The 19,501-nt window shown below is 37.8% G+C and overlaps 1 protein-coding gene and 1 long non-coding RNA gene across 7 annotated transcripts in view; one reads left to right on the plus strand and one right to left on the minus strand.

Moving 5' to 3' along the window:
- LOC123866174 overlaps window positions 1–19,501 on the plus strand; it is a 22,349-nt gene continuing 2,848 nt past the window's right edge. Inside the window, exons 1-3 of the long non-coding RNA XR_006796149.1 lie at window positions 1–481; window positions 2,034–2,035; window positions 15,247–15,253. This is a non-coding gene — a long non-coding RNA (uncharacterized LOC123866174). The remainder of the gene's footprint in view (window positions 482–2,033; window positions 2,036–15,246; window positions 15,254–19,501) is intronic.
- The window catches only part of LOC123866159 (THO complex subunit 2), a 24,420-nt gene continuing 10,728 nt past the window's right edge, over window positions 5,810–19,501 (minus strand). For 2 of the 6 annotated variants that reach the window (XM_045907539.1, XM_045907543.1), the window contains 15 exons: window positions 19,317–19,476; window positions 18,462–18,710; window positions 17,630–17,850; window positions 16,859–17,027; window positions 16,095–16,208; window positions 14,883–15,048; window positions 14,588–14,672; window positions 14,432–14,510; window positions 14,116–14,185; window positions 13,385–13,425; window positions 11,583–11,681; window positions 10,604–10,661; window positions 10,262–10,332; window positions 6,906–6,955; window positions 5,810–5,968 (listed from right to left, as the gene is read on the minus strand). In XM_045907539.1, coding sequence (XP_045763495.1) covers window positions 5,935–5,968; window positions 6,906–6,955; window positions 10,262–10,332; window positions 10,604–10,661; window positions 11,583–11,681; window positions 13,385–13,425; window positions 14,116–14,185; window positions 14,432–14,510; window positions 14,588–14,672; window positions 14,883–15,048; window positions 16,095–16,208; window positions 16,859–17,027; window positions 17,630–17,850; window positions 18,462–18,710; window positions 19,317–19,476 — 1,666 coding nt within the window. In that variant the 3' untranslated portion in view covers window positions 5,810–5,934. Of the gene's footprint in view, window positions 6,579–6,867; window positions 6,956–10,261; window positions 10,333–10,603; window positions 10,662–11,582; window positions 11,682–12,560; window positions 13,426–14,115; window positions 14,186–14,431; window positions 14,511–14,587; window positions 14,673–14,882; window positions 15,049–16,094; window positions 16,209–16,858; window positions 17,028–17,629; window positions 17,851–18,461; window positions 18,711–19,316; window positions 19,477–19,501 lie in introns of those variants that run through there. The other 4 variants (XM_045907540.1, XM_045907541.1, XM_045907542.1 and 1 more) reach the window with 4 other exon arrangements.

Raw genomic sequence — 19,501 nt, forward strand, 5'->3', positions numbered from 1 at the left:
GAAAAATAGATGGCCTACCCACCTTTTGTAAAAGGAGTACCTAACTGATAGAATAGGTACATTGTTGAAAAAACAATACAACATCAAGACCGTGTTTACTCCCCTACAAAAGATAGCCCACTTGATGCGATCTCCGAAGGATCATTTGCTATAGCTCTTACATTGGTCAAACTAAGAGACCCATAACGATTCGGGTGTCGGAACACATCAAATCGGTTAAAAACAACGATCCTCAGAAATCTGCGATCGCGGAGCATATTCTAAGTACAGGCAGGCACAAAAAATTGGATTGAACTCCACAATCCCCGAGTTCTTTCTCCAGACCGCCACTTTATATCAAGACTGGCGCGCGAAGCGATTGAGATTCGCAATCACCAAGAATTTCAATCGTGAGCATGGCTTTAAGCTAGCAAATATGTGGAATCCAGTGGTAGAATTATGCAAACCAGGACAACATTGCACGACATCTAAAGTTAATAGTGTATTTTGCTCTTGAAGTTCCAGCGAAAAGAAAAAGAAAGAGGGTAGTTCGCAACTGCCCCTGACAGCTCGAACTTCATCTCTCGCAGACCACGTGATTCGTGACCACGATCCATGCAACTGGGTCGAAATATCGACAAATAAAGCCAGCAAATGAATCGTGGTGTTTTATACTATATAATAAGTCGTTAAACCACGAAATAAGCTTGGAGTTCCTTGTTTTACTACGAAAATCGTAACCCGAAAAATTGTAGATATGGTATGGGTGTGCTTTGGAGATAGTTAATGTGCCTAGATGCGGTAGTCGTAGTAGATAGCGAATTTACATCCCTGTTTTAAGAAAGGTGAAACATTTAATTATCTTGTGTAGATATAATTTTAAGAAACCTCCTGCAGAAATTTTGTTGGACTGGGGCGCGGCTTGATTTCCGTCCACACGCTCAAGTAAAACTACGCCTTTCCGAGAAGTGCGCAGTCCAATCTTCAGCAAGGCGACAATTACTCAAGCCACGCTTTTCGTACTGCGCGGGATACTGTCTTGCCGTCCATAAATCATTCAACTGTTGTTCTTTCTAAATATTATTTTGATCTGTTGGGAGGCTTCGGGCGTGGCTAATTACCACCCTACCTGCAAAGCCGGCCACTGCAGTGTAGAAACCAAAGGGGTAGGGTAGGTATGGGTTTAATGAAAACTGCCATATCCCTTCTAAGTTGGACCGCATCCATCTTAGACTGCATCATCACTTACCACCAGGTGAGATTGCAGTTAAGGGCTAGCTTGTATCGGAATAAATAAAAAAAATTAGACCGTTTATTTTGCTTTTGCCAGATATAATAGGTACTAATCAATCTCAATGAACTCAACAGTTGATCACACCACACAAAATATGTGACTCGACTTATTAGCGTCACGAGCGTATGCGTCCGTTACCCCGTTATGTAAAATACAGCATTGGCAGATGGATATAAAACGTATGAAATTCGTACTTTACTGTTGCTATAACAGTACCTGTTTTGTCATTTTGTAACATGTTTTACACTTCAAAAATCCGACAACGCAAATTCAACTCTATATTCAGCGTTCAAAATTCAGTGAATAACTGATTTTTTTTACAATGATTATGTCATTGGTGTTTCACTTTTTTTTTAGTTTACGTTACTACAAAGTTAGTTTTACGTTAAGGTCAGGAGGAGCAGCAGTTTATTTCTATAGCTTTTCGTATCTTTTCAGGGTCTCGTTCGTATTTGCCGCACATCATTTGGCAACTCTTATAATATATAGTCCTTAATCTAAGACCGCTGCCCATTACAACAGTATCGGTTGCGCAGTTGCATTTCAGGTTTTAAAATAGCAGCTGCTTTCTTGAATTTTATTTATTACTAGCTGATGCCCGCAGCTTCGCTCGCGTGGATTTCGATTTCTGAAAATCCCGTGGGAACTTTTGATTTCCCAGGACAAAAGTAGCCTATCCGTAATAGCCCGTCCCGGGGATGCAACGTGTTTCTGTACCACGTAAAAACATTTAAACGGATGATCCTTTGAAAATCCCGAGGAGTCACCAGGATTTAGGAATGCAATTTCTTACAGCATCAGGGTTGAAGAGTTGAGTCCTCGAGGTCAACGACAAAGTCTTTACTTGTTACAGATACCTTCAATATCAATCAATTTATAACCGACAGTTTCTAAATCCCATCAGTTTTGGATGGTCAGGTTCCCTGCAGCATCAGGATTGAGGAGTTGGAATCCAAATTTTTATGAAACGATGTCGCAAAGTTCCTCTATCGATTAAAAAAAATATGACGCAAATCGATTCAGAAATCTCGGAGATTTCGGTGTACACAGGTAGAAAAACACAACTCCCTTTTTGAAAGTCAGTTAAAAAAGTAGCCTATTTTACTCCCTGGTCAATTCTCTGTTTGTCTGTGAAAATCCCGTCAAAATCGGTTCAGCCTTTCCGAAGATTAGCCTTTTCAAACAGGCAGGCAGACAGACAGAAAGACAGACAGACAGACAAAAATTTTAAAAACGTGTGATTCAGTGGTATCGTGCAAATAACCATATGAGCTTAATATGATTTCAAAATTACAGAGAGACACTTCAATTTTATTTATTAGTAGTTATAGATGAATCCATTTCGCACATTACCTACCTTAAATTATACTTATCTTAGTCGTCAGCTGTTATAATGGAGTTAAAAAATGTTATCACATGACATTATGATAAAATGGCCGCTATCTATTGTTATGGGATACTTTTTCATCTATTTACATCACTGCTACCATTACACTTAAATGCGGCCATTTGCAGAAGGCACTCGTTTGAAGAATAAATCCTACATTTTAAAGTTTATTTATTGATGAAAAAACTAGATAAATCAATTATTTTCACTCACTAATAACCTCCACGTCACGAATCACAATCACGCGTTTGACGTTTCAATTTTTCCAGAACAAATCTACTTGTACCACAGATAACCTACAGATAACGAATAACAAGTCGGCCGATTTGTTCAGTATTCTTTTTTTTTTCTCTCTCTCGTCTGGCTTTACAAAAATTAGCCAATGTCAAGTTTGTAGCTTTGTAACAAGTTAGGGAAACTATACAAGTATGGACCCCGTCTATGCCGGCGCTCGCCGACACACGCACGGCACCCCCTTAGAGCGCTTTCCAGTCAGTTTTAACAAAAAAAAAAAACACTTCAAAAAGGTAGAGCACGCCCGCCAGCTAACACCAACACAGACGAAGTCCCTCAGTGTTCTTGACATAAAAATCTTTTACTTATTTGTTGGCTAGATATAATCTGTGGTTTTAATAAGCACGTGAATTGAAACAAAACTGTACCTACCTACAATTAGCCTGATCCTGGCTTTAGCTCAGATTTAAAAATTTGAGTGTAAATTTAATATTTTTTATTATGTAAACTTTTGTCTGCTCGAAACTAAATTTAGTTGCTGAAAAAAAACTTTGTGTCGATCACTTGAATAAAATGTGACCTCAAACGGCCCTTATAATAACCTACGGTATTTGGCTTGATTTAGTAGATTATACAAATTAACTGATCAGTCATTAGTCTAACTCATATTTTTCGGTAGTTACGGTCTAGCTCTAGATGCTCAAATATATTTGTAGCTCGATTAAATACGATCTGTCTGAATAAAACAGCTGTGACAGATGGACGTGCAGACAGGTACCTAGTACGTATGTACGGGACACTAAAATTTAAATAGGTGCCTACTTAACTGTAAAATACAGACGTGCGTACCTTTCGAATATATTTTATGAATAGAACTGTTTCGCTTGCAAACAAAACCATACTAAATGTTACCTACTATTTACTCACTGAAGTTAAAATCTACCGATGATTTCCTTCTACAAATTGCAAAAAAAGCAACGGTAGATGACCCAGAACACATCAATCAGGTAATAAAACCTATCTTATGAAATCAAATATTAAACACACTAATACACGTAAAAAGTCGCGGGCATTTGTGCTACCTATTAACTAAATTATTACCATAAGGCATCGGACGTCACAAATAGTTTCGAGTAAGTAGTACGATTTTTCACTTTTTTGATGTTTTAATCACGTTTCAACTTTCTTAATACTTAGCACGGATCAGAAAAATAAGTTAAAAACAAAATGGATGCCGTGCGTGGCGGTTAGCTTGTCAGTTGTCACTTTTATTGGATGTTCAACCTCAGAACTATAGCTCAGAATTAACATTTATCCACGATAATCAATATTTTGTAAGGATTATAAAAAAAAACCATTAAACTGTTGTTCTTTCTAAATATTACACATTACCGTTTATTTTATCTTCGACAGACTTAATAATCAAATTTAACAGTCGACAAGTCACAACACCATACCATATGTACCACATAACTTGACATGTCACTAACGGGCATTTACGTTAAATCTATATAATGCGTAAAAAATGACTTCCACGTGCCATTTTAACTAATGTCAAGTTAAAACTACGATTTTAGTCCATAATTATTTAAAGGTAAACTTGAAGGTAAAGTGCAATCCGTACTTTTGACATGACAGTTGAATGACATGACCAGACATGACCCATAGTCGAAATGGCGCGTAAGAAGTCATTTTGTACGGACTATCTTTCGATTACGCAGTTGTATTTCACGTCAGAAATAACAGCTAAGTTATTCCTTTAATTTCACCCATTTCGTACATTACCTACCTTAGTAAATTCATTTATATGATCAGCTGTTTTATTGGAAATCAAAAATGTTATCACGTGATGGTATGACAAAATGGCCGCTATCTATTGTTAAGGGATACTTTTTCATCTATTTTCATCACTGCTACCATTACATATAAGCAGTTGTCATTTGCAGAAACCACACACTTGAAGAATAAATCCTACATTTTAAAGTTTATTTACTGAAAAAAAACTAGATAAACAATTTGCACCAACTATTATACACGCCACGATGCACAGACAGTAATCCACGATGCACGAGCTCACGTTCGACGTTTCACTTTTATTTTCATTTTCCAGAACAAATCCACAGATAAGGTAGGTATTATTTAGGGTGAAATCGGCTTGGCTTGTGCCATGCTTATGCTTTTTTTAACTGGCTTTACAGCTCTGGATTCTAGTCTTTTTGAGCCTTAATTCTTGAGCCTGTGTAGCAAGTGCGTGTGGTGTTGTGTGCTACCATACAGAATAACAAATAAAAAAAATATAAAGTAGTCACCATCACGGGTAACATTAAGAGTTCCATGGTAAGGTAAGAATACGGTGAGAACTCAATCACCTGCAAAAAAAAAATGTAAAATGAGATAAGGTTTTCTCTCATTTTACAATTATTTTTGGTCAATGGCTCAAATAGCTCCAGCTCCAGCTCACTGATATTTATAGTTAGCCACAGTATTTAGCAATAAAGTAACCGGTAACTTTAGAAACGTGACATACAAAATAGAATTATTAATACAGTAGAAACGGGTAATATTGATATAGTAGCAGGGATTTTCAGAATAGCTATCACAGAAAGACCATAGCTGAATTCGTTTTCTGAAATATATAAAAAATAACTTTATTTAACGAAAATTTTTATTACGACTTTGTGAACTGTTATCTGCCAAAGCCACCATGATCCAAACTTTAGAGTCACTGATCGTTCTTCCCTGTGTTGGGGACTATATTATGCAGAGAAATCAGCTTTTATAAAATAACGAAGGTCTGGCCCTCACAGGCTCTTTCTCTATCCATGTAATAAGAATAACACATTGACATTGAAGTAAACCCACTGGAGGCCCCCAAATATAAGTATAGGTACTTAAAATTAAAATAAAACAACATCCTCATTTAAACATTATTATTAGTTATTTTACAGTATTAAACATAATTTATACTGTTTGTCACATCTCATCAAAACAAATCGATGCTAATGCTGTTTTCTTTAGTTAAAAAGTAGTCTTCTCAAACTTATCTTCGAATTTTCGCCTCGTTTGACCGTCTGGTATAGCAATATTAAGGAAATGAACCATTAATCGTCTGAAAATTCTACCAAACGACATTACCTTATTTTTGGGCTTTTATTGACATATTGGTAAGACATAATAATTAATTCAAAAAAACTTGTTTACTTCTACTTTGTTTGCTCACTTTAATCTTTATTTCCTGATAGGAAAAATTCTAGCTTATTAGACAAAAGAACAAAACAATACATATTTCCTTTTTTGCATGAATCAACTTATTTCCTTCCAATTCAATCATTTAGCGACCTGAAAAGGTTTTATAAGAGTACAAATAAATATTAATATTTTTATCGTTTGGTTGCCTGGAATAGATCGCTAGGTAGCGATAAGGCCGCCAAATTGTACGTATATTTTGTTGTGCTTTGTATGTGTTTTTCTGTACTTACTAATTTTGTGGTGTACAATAATAGTGTATTCATTCATTCATTAAATTAGATTAGAACATAAATATTCATGTGCCCGGCCGCAGCCGTTTGACATCTCCCGGGCGTTAGCCATATCACTAAGGGAGTTGGCTAACTCCCTGCTTATGCCATTTCGCTGTGACAGATATACAAATCCACCTAGGTCAATTCAGAGACCCCGTTTTTTTTTCTCTATCGTCTGGCTTTGAAATAACTACAAACTTGACATTGGCTGATTAGCCAATGTCAAGTTTGTAGTTATTTACAAGTTAGGGAAACTATATGTATAAGTGTATAAGTATGGACTTCGTCTGTACCGGCGCCCCTTTAGAGCGCTTCCCAGTCAGTTCCACCACCAATAAACACCAGCAGAACACAAAAACCGGCCACTTCTAACAAAAAAAAACACTCCAAAAAGGCACAACACGCGCGCCAGCAAACGCCACCACAGACGAAGTCCAGAGACCTCGTTTCGACAATTTAATTTTTAGTTAAAGCTCAATAAAAAGGATATTGTTTTTCTCTCGACTCTTCATGTGAACGATCTCGAAACGGTGATTTTTCCTGTGTAAAATAAAAACATACTCCTAATACAGTACACATACGCGGGGAAGTCCAAAAGTTCGTGGAATGAAAGAGTTTTAAATAACATGAAACAACACATCCATTTTTTTCCTTTAAGCTGAATACATTTATTAGATCTATGAATTATTTTTCTACTCTCAATCAAAAATATTTTTTATCTTTTGGCTCAAAATGAGCCAAAATTGCCTCCTTTACCTCATTGTCGTCGGAAAATTTTCTTCCCCTCAAGCCTTTTTTTAAATTGGGAAACAAATAAAAATCACATGGGGCCAGATCTGGACTGTAGAGTGGGTGGACTAGTGATTCGAAGCCATGCGTGTGCAGAGCAGCCATTGCAACTCTGCTCTTGTGAACCAGCGCGTTGTCTTGCAAGAGCACACTTTGGTCAATTTTCCTCGACGTTTTTCTTTGATGGCCTCCTTTAATTTTTCTAGTATCGTCGCGTAGCATTCTCCGGTTATGGTCCATCGCTTTTCCTTGTAATCAGTATTGTCCCCTCACAATCCCAAAAAACAGTAGCCACTAACTTTCTCGCCGACTCCCGACAGTTTGAATTTCTTTGGCGGTGCGGTGGTGTCCCCTTTTTGGGCCATTGCAAGGACTCTTGTTTGGACTCAGGCTCAAAGTGATGAACCCATGTTTCATCTCCGGTAACAATCCGTTCCAAAATCTGTGCAGGTTCGTCTCCACCCAACTCCAAAAATTGGTTTGACGCATCGACGCGTTGCCGTTTCTGAAGCGGCGTAAGCATTCTCGGTACCCATTTTGCACTGACTTTTGTCATACCCAGATGGTCATGTAGGATTCGCAAAATGGTAACATCTGATACTCCAACTAATGCAGGTAACTGTTTTTTCTTCAAATGGGTACCTTCCAGTACAATTTTTTCCACTTTTTGATGATGTCTGATGTGGTGGCCTCAACTGGCCTTTCTGAGCGACGGTCGTCTTCAATCGACTCCCGACCATATTTGAAAAGACCATGCCACTTGTAAATCATTGATTTACTGGGGCATTTCTTCAGCTTATAGCTGAAACTCAATTTGTATACTATATATGAGTCCCCAATTCGTATGACACTAAGCGAGCGCAGCAATCCCCGCTCCATCCCCACCATTCCACGAACTTTTGGACCTCCCCTCGTAGATAAGATTGACTAGCTACTCCATGGCATTATGCAGAAAACAACTAGGTAGTTGCTTTGTCACATAAAATCATTGCCATTTTTATCAATATATATGTAGCAACGCATGTAATATGTTATACTTAATGTATTATTTACTCGGCTTGGAAAGCAGAGTGAAAAACCGGCCAAGTGCGAGTCAGACTCGCGCACTGAGGGTTCCGTACTCGGGTATTTTTTTCAACATTTTGCACGATAAATCAAATACATAAAAATAAATAAAAATCTGTTTTAGAATGTACAGGTAAAGCCCTTTATATGATACCCCACTTGGTATAGTTATCTTACTTTGAAAATTGAAACACATTTTTTTTTAATGATGTAAGCACAAATTCGCGGTTTTCAGATTTATTCCTGTACTTGTGCTATAAGGCCTACCTACCTGCCAAATTTCATGATTCTAGGTCGACGGGAAGTACCCTATAGGTTTCTTGACAGACACGACAGACAGACAGACAGATAGACAGACAGACGGACGGATGGACGTACAGACAGACAACAACAATAAGGGTTCCGTTTTTCCTTTTAAGGTACGGAACCCTAAAAATGACAGCAAATTAAAAAATAAATTGAACAAATGTAAATAAAATGTTTTTCTCCCACATGCTCGGAAATTGCTTCATTATTTAAAAAAAATTCAAAAGAAAAATAAAACCGACTTCAAAAACCACAAACACTAAAAAGTAAAAAATAACTTTTATTTAGCTACACGTGTAATGTACCTAGGTATGAAGTCGAGCGAGCATATTAAAACAAAATTAGAAATCCAAGAGTGAAGCTCGCCCGACTTCATACCTAGGTACATTACACGTGTAGCTAAATAAAAGTTATTTTTTACTTTTTAGTGTTTGTGGTTTTTGAAGTCGGTTTTATTTTTTATTTCACAATTTTTAGTGGCCCACTGTACTATAATATGCTATGCCCAGATAATACCCTACTGTTTACTAAGCTATTACACTGATCGCGAGCAATTTGCTCCTATCTATTGAGGAGTTCTGTTCTCCATCTCCGAAGATATTCATCAGATCTTCACCAAATTTATATGGGACCACCTGCACAGTATACCCTTTCAAACAAAAAAAAAATCCAAATCGGTCCAGGGGTCTTTGAGTAATCGGGGAACATACATAAAAAAAAAAAAAAATAATAAAAAAAAAAGATTCCGACGAATTGAGAACCTCCTCCTTTTTTGGAAGTCGGTTAAAAAGAAACACGCCACCAATTTGCAATAGGATAATAATAGAAATTACTCGACAGTTTCATACTGCTGATGAGGATCAGAGGTACCTTTCAGGAATTTATTGATCCGCACCTTGAATAACCCCCTGTTGCAATCTAGTGGGAACACCGCCGAAGGGAGTTGGTTCCACAGTTAGCATGTGCGTGGAAAAAAGTGCGAACTGCACCAGGTACCCAGGTAAAGGTGAAATAGCCAGTGGCGTGCAGTGCGGTTGTACAAAAAGGAGGGTGGAATGAGGTCAAACAACTCCTCAGATCACTTCCCATTACAAAGGTAAAAGAACACGCAAAGTGGGCTTGCTTCTGCGATGCTCCAGGCTCTCTAATAAGTTCGCTTTTGGATCCAATCAAATGGAAGGAGTTGGTACTGGGGTACTCCTGCTCAAAGGTGAGAGCAAAACTCCCTAATGTGGTCGGACTTACGCTTCATAAAGAAACGAGCCTTTGCTTAGTCGCAAAGTAAAGCTTTGTTCTGTTGAGCACCCCAAGCTTTTTGGAGGCTAACTTAGCTTTGCCAACGCACAAATGAGTGTTTTTGATGGGACATGTAGTCAACATGTCCCATCAAAAACACTCATTCAAGGTCAAGTCAAGGTGGAACTACTACTAGGTGCAACTATTGATACATCCAACCACTTTTTTTGACGAACTGTTTTATTTCATGTTCATTTGAAGGGCGGATAACTTGATTAATGCGAAACTATACAGGAAGTCTGAATTTCAGGATGCATTGCATATAATGCACGAACGTTGCACCTCAATTTTTGGGGATTCATGCATGGACGTTAGGTTTACTAAAATTTATATTATTTTTGAGGGTAATTTGAAAATATTTAAGCACAATCGAAAACGAAAATTACCTACCCTTTTGTGATATTTTTCATAGTGATGATCTTCTTGTGAACCGTTTTGATGACCACTCACCTTTGCGACAACTGAAAAAAAAAATAAGTCAATGTTTCAGCATGAGGGCAACAATATATACACTACAAATTTTAATTTAAGTACTATAAAAACCGGCCAAGTGCGAGTTAGACTCGTGCACCGAGGGTTCCGTCCGGCACCGGGAAATCGATTTTTTGAAAAGAATTCTTATTGATGTCAGAGAGTTTGCAATTTTATCCTCCACACAAGAAATGCCAGGAAATTTTACAGTTCGTGGCTGAACTCTACAACACATTCATTCTTATTGAATATACGGCATACCTTTTTGCTCTTCACGGCGTCTTTTTTGTTCCAATAAAATAGATTCTTCAGCTCGGTCCTTGGTAAAAAAACAAATTTAGTGTATTTATTAAAGACAATTAGAGAGTATAATATTTGTCATTTATAACAGGCACTAAAACGACTAATAAAACCTTACAATCAGATTTAAAAAACGGATACTGATTCGAATTATAAAGTTTTAAAACCAGCCAAGTGCGAGTCGGGCCTCGCTCTTTTAGGGTTCCGTACATAATAATTATGAACATCATATTTTGGGAAAATGAAATATGTCTTTTCCGAGCTACTACATCGCAGTAAACCGTGAAAGAAAACCCCAAAAAATGTACGTTTGTTTAGGTCACAAACAATTACAAACTATTTTACAAATCGTTGTTTTCAGTATTTGTTGTATAGATACAGTAAATGGTACATAATATACCGAATTTTCATATTCCTTATTAGTTTAGTTTTCCAGATAGCCACCATCACAAAAATGGTCTAAAACGTACAACTTTGGTGTCCACTTTCACAAATTTCTTTATTTTGTAAGATAAAAAATATATTCGTATTCTACTCTTTGAGATCTACTTGCCCCCCGATGATACCCCACATCCCAAGGTATGAAAAAAAAAAAAAAATTCGGTTCTTTTTTCATGTATAGGAAGGAGCCCCCCTGAAAAAGAATTTGATTGATTCCGTCTACGCGCTAGAGACCTGTGATACACGGACAGACAGTTAGACAGACAGACAGACAGACAGACAGACGGACAGATAGAAAGACAGACAGACAGCAGAGTGACATTAATAGGGTTCCGTGTTTATCCTTTGGGTACGGAACCCTAATAAAAAATGAGGGTTTCTTTTCATACCTTTACATGCGAAATTTTGACAAAAATTGCAGGTAGCTGATATACAACATTTTAAAATTGATGTTCACGCTGATTAAAGCAATAAATAGTAATGTGCTTTATAAACTCACCCGTTTGCGATTAATTTTACGCTCTTTCCTTTCGTCACCCCTCAGTTTAGCCTTTCTCTTTTCTTTTTCTGGGGAACGCTCTTCTATTTCTTTATTACCCTGCTCATGCAGAAATTACACATTAATAAAGAGCCTTGAAAACAATAATGTAAACCTTTATACCGCATAATGAAGATGTTGATTATAAAAAGTTGAATTGGAAAAGTCTAAATCTGAGCCAAAAAGCACATTTAATTAAGACAAAACTAGTATTTAATTTCATTAATGCTTGGGTTCTCATCATTTTCCATGGGATTTTCGTACTCTGGTTTCTTGAAGTATCTCCGGATTTGTAAATTTTAATTTGATTGACTTGATCCTTCGTAATACTATCCTGTAGAGTTTCTTGGTTAATTTTGCTTCTTCATTTAATTTCTTCTTTGTTCGTGATATTAGCTGCCTAAGCATAATATTGACGTGTTGATCTTCTTTATGACTTGAATTTCTTGATGACTTATGATTTTTTTCTTTTGTTATATCGTGTTGAGCGCCTTAGTGTATTCTCCGTTAGTTTAGCGTGTGCAGTTTCTTGATTGCTTGTCATTTTATTCTTCGTAAATGTGTCGCTTTGAATACTCGAATGGTAGATTCCAAAATAATATGCGATTTGACAATGCTAGAGTGCCATGAACGAATTTATTGTAAGTATGGATATTGAGAGTATTGTTTCCGAGGCCTTTATGAAATCCAAACACGGTGATCCAAATCCAAATATATTTTTCACAATCTTCCACCATGTCCTTCTTCGAATGTTCACGTATTCACAAACGGAGCACGACGACAAATGCTTATAAACTTGGTAAAGCGGCATCTTCTATATCATCCCCTTCCGTAGATTTCTTCATCCCATTTTAAGTAGCTTTCACCCTCCGTCTAGTTTGCCTTAATGCAATGTTCAATTTGACTCAGTTTGGTTGGTGAAATTAAATAAAACCTTACCGATGCTCGACAGGACTGGGCTGACTGAACTTACACGATTTTCAATTCCTTTTTTTAATGTTTGTATTATTTTTCTTTGATTTATTAATATTTATGAAAGATTTGTTTTAGTTATTTCAATGTTGAGGCTGGTAACTGGTTTTCAGGATGATGGTTTTTCTTTAAATGGATTCTTTTGTTGTAATTTACATTAGTACGTCATTATTGAAAATAATCAAACTATCAATTTTCCTTATTTTACTTTATTGCATTATTTCTTCCAAGCATGAACATTTCGACTATAGAAAACTTCATTTTCTTCTTCATCAACGTATTTCTTATTCCTTCCTTTTTAAATAGTTTCATCGATTGCAACAAGACATATAATATCTTCTCCTCTGACAATTATCTTTTCTTCTTTTATAAAGAGTTGCATCAATTGCAACAAAAAATATTCTAACACATATACATGCAAGACGAAACAATATAGAATGCCACATTTATCTCACTCCGACGAAAGAGCCCAAGGGTATTCTTCCGAGATTTTCATTTCCAATCCAGTATTGAGATCTTCGTCATTTCACTGATGTATAAAACGTTTTCATTTTATATTTTACTTTGAAAAGTTCATAGTGGTTTAGTGGTTATTTGTTTTATTTTGAGATTGATTTTTTATACACATATTTTAGCACTGTTTTGTAAGTCTTACAGTCTGAGTCCGAATTTGTAGGCACTAGATATGTTTAGATCGATCGGTTAGAGGTTTAGCGGCGGCGGCGGCGTCCAGTCCTCCGTCAGTCCGGCGCGAGCGCGAGGCGACTCCGGCTTATTATAATGATACTCACCTTGCCATTGCCGCTGCTTTCTACTTTACGACGTTTCACATCTGCAATGCAATACACTACCTAACCATCATTTATGTCAACAATACTGTGACGAATGACGTTGCTAGGTTTTGAAGTAAATTTTAGTATTTCCAGTACTACTCTGTAATTCTAATTGGCACAGTTTGCCTGCTAATTTTGTATAACTTAAATAGGGTAGCATTTGAAATTGAGTAAAAAAGATTTTTAATCTATAAGATTATATTTTCACTAGATGCCTGCAACTTTGGCGTGGAAAAATCTAGTGGGAACTCTTCGATTTTCTGGGACAAAAAATAGCCTATGTACATCTCCGGGATGCAGCTAAATCCATACAAAATTACGTCAAAATGGTAAAACGGATGGATTTGTCAACTTCCGTGGCAGGTCTTTGATTTTCCGGGACAAAAGGTAGCCTATGTTCGTCCACGGGATGCAAGCCGTCTGAATCTGTCCCCGGCAGAATTGTTTTAACGGATGGGCCGTGAAAAGCCAGCCGACAGACAGATACACTTTCGTATTGATTTTATTATTAGTATGAATTATTTCTTCAACTATAATTTTATAAAACCATGAGAAATTAAATGTATTGTATACTTATTTAATATCACATCTCAATTCTAAATCATAATGAATGTATAAAATAAACTAATCAGAATAATAAATTCACGACAACTGTAAAAAGTAAGAAAAAAACGTGTTTTATTTCTTACCACGCTCTATTTCATCGGACGGGTGACGGTGATCGTGAGGCGGTGAAACTGTCTCCAAGTAACGTTCCTCCTTAAAATATCACAAAATTTTGAAAAAACCGTTTGCGTGTAACTGCTGCGTACATACGAAAGAAGTGAAACTTCCTCGGTTTATATGTATTTAATAGCACGTTAATTACTGGTGGTACATTTCTAAAATTTTGGTAATAGCTTCCTTTTTTAGGGTTCAATGCAGCGGGTGGCGCGATGATGTTTCACTTCAAAAATGGTTATCCAATAACAACACAAATTTAATTTTTAATTAATAAATACTTACTCTATGTGTTCTTTCTCTTGGCGACCTGTCTTTATTTCTCTCTGTCTTTATCTCCTCTTTAACTCTCTCTTTTAACGTCCTGAAATTGAACCCAACTATATAACTATCAATTAGGATGCAAGTGGAAAAATAAGAAAGAAAATAAACAATACACACGATCTAGATTCACGTTTAGACTCTTTGTCGCGATCAGATTCATCTCGACGTCTTTCACTCGTCCGCAACTCCCTCTTCTCTATATCTGTGAAGAGACACAAGCGATATCATCTAAAACTTAACATGACTAAATTAAACCGACATTAGATAGCAATTTAATATTTATGTAATGAGGTCTTTCTCTGACTAACATTGGATGGATTATTTATAGATAATTTTTAGGATAGGAACAGCACGCAGCGTGAACAAGCAGCACATCTTGAAGCGATCATGGAGAGCTCTCTTAAGTAATTACCAGAGTGATGTGTGGGACGCGGCGGCGATGTAGATTCCCCTCGCTCGCGCTTGGGCTCGTCTCGCGGCGCCGCGCTGGGCCCCGCGCCGGCCGCGCCCGCCGCCGCGCCGCCCGCCGCGCCCGCAGCCGCGGCTTTGGGCGGTGTCCCCACCTGCAAATTGACGATCTCGCCGTCGAGACAGAGCGTTGATAGTTGCCTGCATACTGGCACAGATGATGGCACATACTATTTAACAAACATCGGGAATATCTGTGCCATAGATATTACAGGGTGTAATCAGAACGCTAGCAAAAGAAGATGCAAGTTGTTATTGGCATTGGATTGTGTAAAGGTAGTATAATACTAACGCTAAGTTTTCGCTAGCGTTGTGGTTACATCCTGTATAATATAACACTTGAGTAGTTATATGACATTAACGATGTGTTTTCGAAACAGATTGATCAACGCCATTTTTGTGCTGAAAGCAGCATGTGAATGTACTCGGAACTAAATGTTAGATGAGACATCTTTCAACACGGTGTCAATTTTAGTTCCCGGTATGCTCGGTGGGGCATTTCGAATCGGCACAAAAATAACTGTAATTTTATCAACAATAAACAAAAATCTCAATCATAATTATTATTATTGTTTTATTCATTTTATTTTTTGTTTTGTTCTGGATACAAACGAATATATAATTTAGGATTGCCTAGTCCAAAGGCATCCATCGTTGGTCATTCAATTCCAATCAATGTTTAAAAGTTCAAGCTGCTACCTAACTCATCGGCAAGTTAGTTTGAAATCGTTTGCAAAAATTTTATTGAAGTGACAAATAAATTTAATAAAAACATTCCTTCTATATCGCACATTCTAACATTTCCAATGATTGTGAAGAATCAGTACCCTTTTAATAAAAGTGGCTCAGCTAAGTCCTAAACAATGAAATTGCGTTCATTTTATCCTAAAATACCTAGTTTGGATAGAGAAAAATGGGGATTTGAAAATACTGCATGTTTTAACAATTTTTCTCTATGAAATGCTACTGATATTACAGTTGAAATATGTACAAAATAAAGGTAATTTTATTGTTTAAGACTTGGCCGAGCCTCATTTGTAAAAAGTTTACACATTCTTTCACAAACATTTGAAATGTTAGAATGTGCGAGAGAGAAAGAAACTTAAAGCGCCTTAAAACACACTTAGGGTATATCATTACGTTAGCAAGTACACACCTGATGGAAATCGCTCTCCTTCATCATGTGCGGCACCTTGTTCCGCAGCTGGCCGCTGTACCCGGTCGCGAGCACGTACAGATCTTGCCGATGCAATTTTTCCTCTTCTTTCACCTACAGACGAGTGACAAACAATCCTAATTACCATGGTACTGATCCTGAGCGCAACTAAATTTTAGAGTATTCACACCCTTTTTGTTTGCACTATCATACCTCGTGACTTTAGGTGCCAGTCGTGAGCCTATTGTTTAGATTTGTAGAGTGCACTAAAATTTAGGGTCTTTAAATTTTAAATTAAGATGCATATACTCATAATTTAGTTTAAACAAAAACATCAGAATCGACGCCAATGTCTATTCATACCAATATTATATTTGCGAAAGAGTGTCGTGTCGTGTCTGTCAGTCTGTCTGCTAGCTTTACACGGCCTATCTGTTCAAAAGTTTTTGAGGAAAGTTGGTACAGAGATAGCTTACATCCTAGGGAAGGACAAAGACTACTTTTTGTCTTGGAAAATCAAAGAGTTCCCACAGGATTTTTGAAAATCCTAAATCCACTTACACACATCATCTAGTATTATAAAATATGATATTTTACTGAAAACCAGTTTCACTATATTAAAGCGTTTAACTCAAAAGTACTCATTTTTGAATCAAAAGCGTTTAGTTCAAAAGTGCTTGTAAAAGTTTAATTGAATAAAAATATTTCTATTTTCTATTTATTGTGACATAAAGAAAAGTCAGGATTTTGAGTCCTGAACTTACCTTTTCCACCTTCCGCTCAATAATCTGCGCCAGCTTGGCGAGTACGGGGAAGTGCGGCAGCACGCGGATCAGCACGATCAGCGCGTTGCGGATCTGCACGTAGTCGCCCGAGTCCAGGCATACCACCATCGCCTTGGTGATCTTGTAGTGCCATTTGTGGCACACATGCCTGCGCCATAATACACTCATGTTAGGTAATATGAGTTATGACACTAGCTCAACGGTACTGATTTTGAGCGCAACTAAAATTTAGAGTATTCACATCTTTTTCTTAACAATGTATTAAGAAAAGGCACACCTAATTTAATTTAAAAAAAAAAAAAAGGATAGACAAACCTCGTGACTTTAGCTGCCAGTCGCAAGCCTACTGATTTTTTGTAGCGTGCATAATTAATAGTCTTTAAATTTTAAATTCATGTTCTGTCCTTTTTTTAACATTATTAAAAAGAAAAAGATGCTGATACTCTTAATATTTAGAGAAAAACACGAAAATCGACGCCAAACAAGTGAAGGATTCTAAGGCACGAGACGCAAATATTTAGCAACCGTGTAGAAAAACCTCAAGGGTGAAATGCGTTTCTGAAAGTGTTTGTTAATAGAAAGAAAATTTTTAGGTAGTTAGTTAGTTACATAGTTACAATTACCATTACAGTCAAATTTCGAATAACTAATCCACGCAGATTTCTAACGATACGAGTCTTACGAAATCTAAGCTAGTGAGATGAAAAAGTAAATGATTCATCAGGTAACTTATAAGTGAGTAAAACTGACCGGTAGTTCTCGTATCCGACATGGTCGTTGGCCTCGGTGAACTGGTTGGACACGCGATACTTGGTGACGAAGCCCGGGTAGTGCGCGCACTCGGCGTGGAAGGCGGCGCGGTCGGCGTGCCAGCGCATGGCGGTCCGCAGCACGCGGCACAGGAACTGCCCGTAGCGCGCCGCCTCGCCCTCCGTGCACGACATCACCGAGTACGCGATGTCGCAGAACAGCTGCAACGGGACACGTGTGAGTACTATAGATAGACCATATCAGAGGTAATCATCATCAACCGATAAACGTCAACTGCTAGACATATGTATGTATATACTTTATTGCACCACAAAACAAATGACAGGTTACAAAAAAATGTAGGCATACAAAGGCGGTCTTATCGCTAAATAGCGATCTCTTCCAGACAACCTAAACGTAAGGGATAAATGGACAGTGGGAGGTCGTGTAAACATACTAAACCATACGAGTGCACTTATGAAATATCATCATAATTGATCTAGATCATAATTCTTAGTTAAATTAATGTAGTAAACGTTAGTATGACAAAAACTGAGACATAGATTTCCGTAAAAATCACCTGTGAAATCACTCTGAAGATATTAAACCAAATGAAAATGGTTTTAAAATAGCAGTCATGCCCATCTCTAGTGAGAGGGAGCTCATTAACCAGATGGACAGCTGAGGGACTCCAAGTGCAAATTTCACACAATGACAAGACTAGCCTCCGATAGAAGCAATTAATCTGCACGAGGTAGCAAGAACACCAGGACTACGGTCTTCAGAAATGAAAAAACGACTGTAGAGAAAGCGATTACGGCACGGCACTCACCCTGTCGTAGCACAGCAGCGTGGAGAAGTTGGGCGTCTTGAGCGCGTGCACGGTGTGCACGAACTCGGCGCAGTAGAGCGCGTCGGGCGCCGTGAACACGCAGCGCGGGAACAGGCACAGCTGCATGAGGCGCGTCACGGTCTCGTTCTTGGCGGACTTGGCGGCGCGCGCGGGGAACCAGCCGCCGCACTCCCGCTGCAGGCGCGCACGCACGCGAGACACGTGCTCCTCTTGGCGGCGACGTTCCTCCTGCAGTTGCATCAGTACTTCAAACAAGTTCAAAGTCAATACAATCATGACCAACCCATCGCCTGCCTACTACTAAGCACGGGTTATCTCTCAGAATGAGAAGGGTTTAGGTCATTAGTCTGCCACACTGGCCCAGTTACTTGGTACTGGCAGTATTTTCTCGTCATTTTTCCTCATAAGTTCAAAATTAAGGGCCTAATAACTAAATGAAAATTTTGGTGAAATCGACACTTTTTTCTTTTTCTTTAAATCTGGCTTTACTCTGATTAGCCAATGTCAAGTTTGTGATATTTTCAAGTTATTGAATTTATACAAGTATGGACTCCGTCTGTGCAGGCGCCCGCCGACATACGCGCGGCGCCCCTTTAGAGCGCTTCCCAGTCAGTTCCACCACCAAAAAACACCAACTAACACAAAAACCAGCCACTCTTAACAAAAAAACACTCCAAACAAGCACAGCACGCGCGCCAGCAAACGCCATCACAGACGAAGTCCAAATCGACACATAAATGTTGACAAAGTTAAGAACCACTTTATGAACAAATGCATTAAAAACATGTTCCAAAGTACTTAATTCATAGAGGAAATAGTCTAACACAACAATACCTGTAGTTTGTCAACAAGAGTATTAAAACGCTCTTGTTCTTTCTTTCCTTTTGATCCTTGAGATGTATCTTTAGCTGCATTTGCGGCAGCAGTTTTGAGGCGGTCCACTTCTCTTTCATAGCTTTCTACAGGAACTCTGAGGTCGTACATAGATAGAGACCTATAAATAATTAGACATTTAAATG

The sequence above is a fragment of the Maniola jurtina genome, chromosome 6 (assembly GCF_905333055.1).
Source record: "Maniola jurtina chromosome 6, ilManJurt1.1, whole genome shotgun sequence".
Classification (NCBI taxonomy): Eukaryota; Metazoa; Arthropoda; class Insecta; order Lepidoptera; family Nymphalidae; genus Maniola; species Maniola jurtina.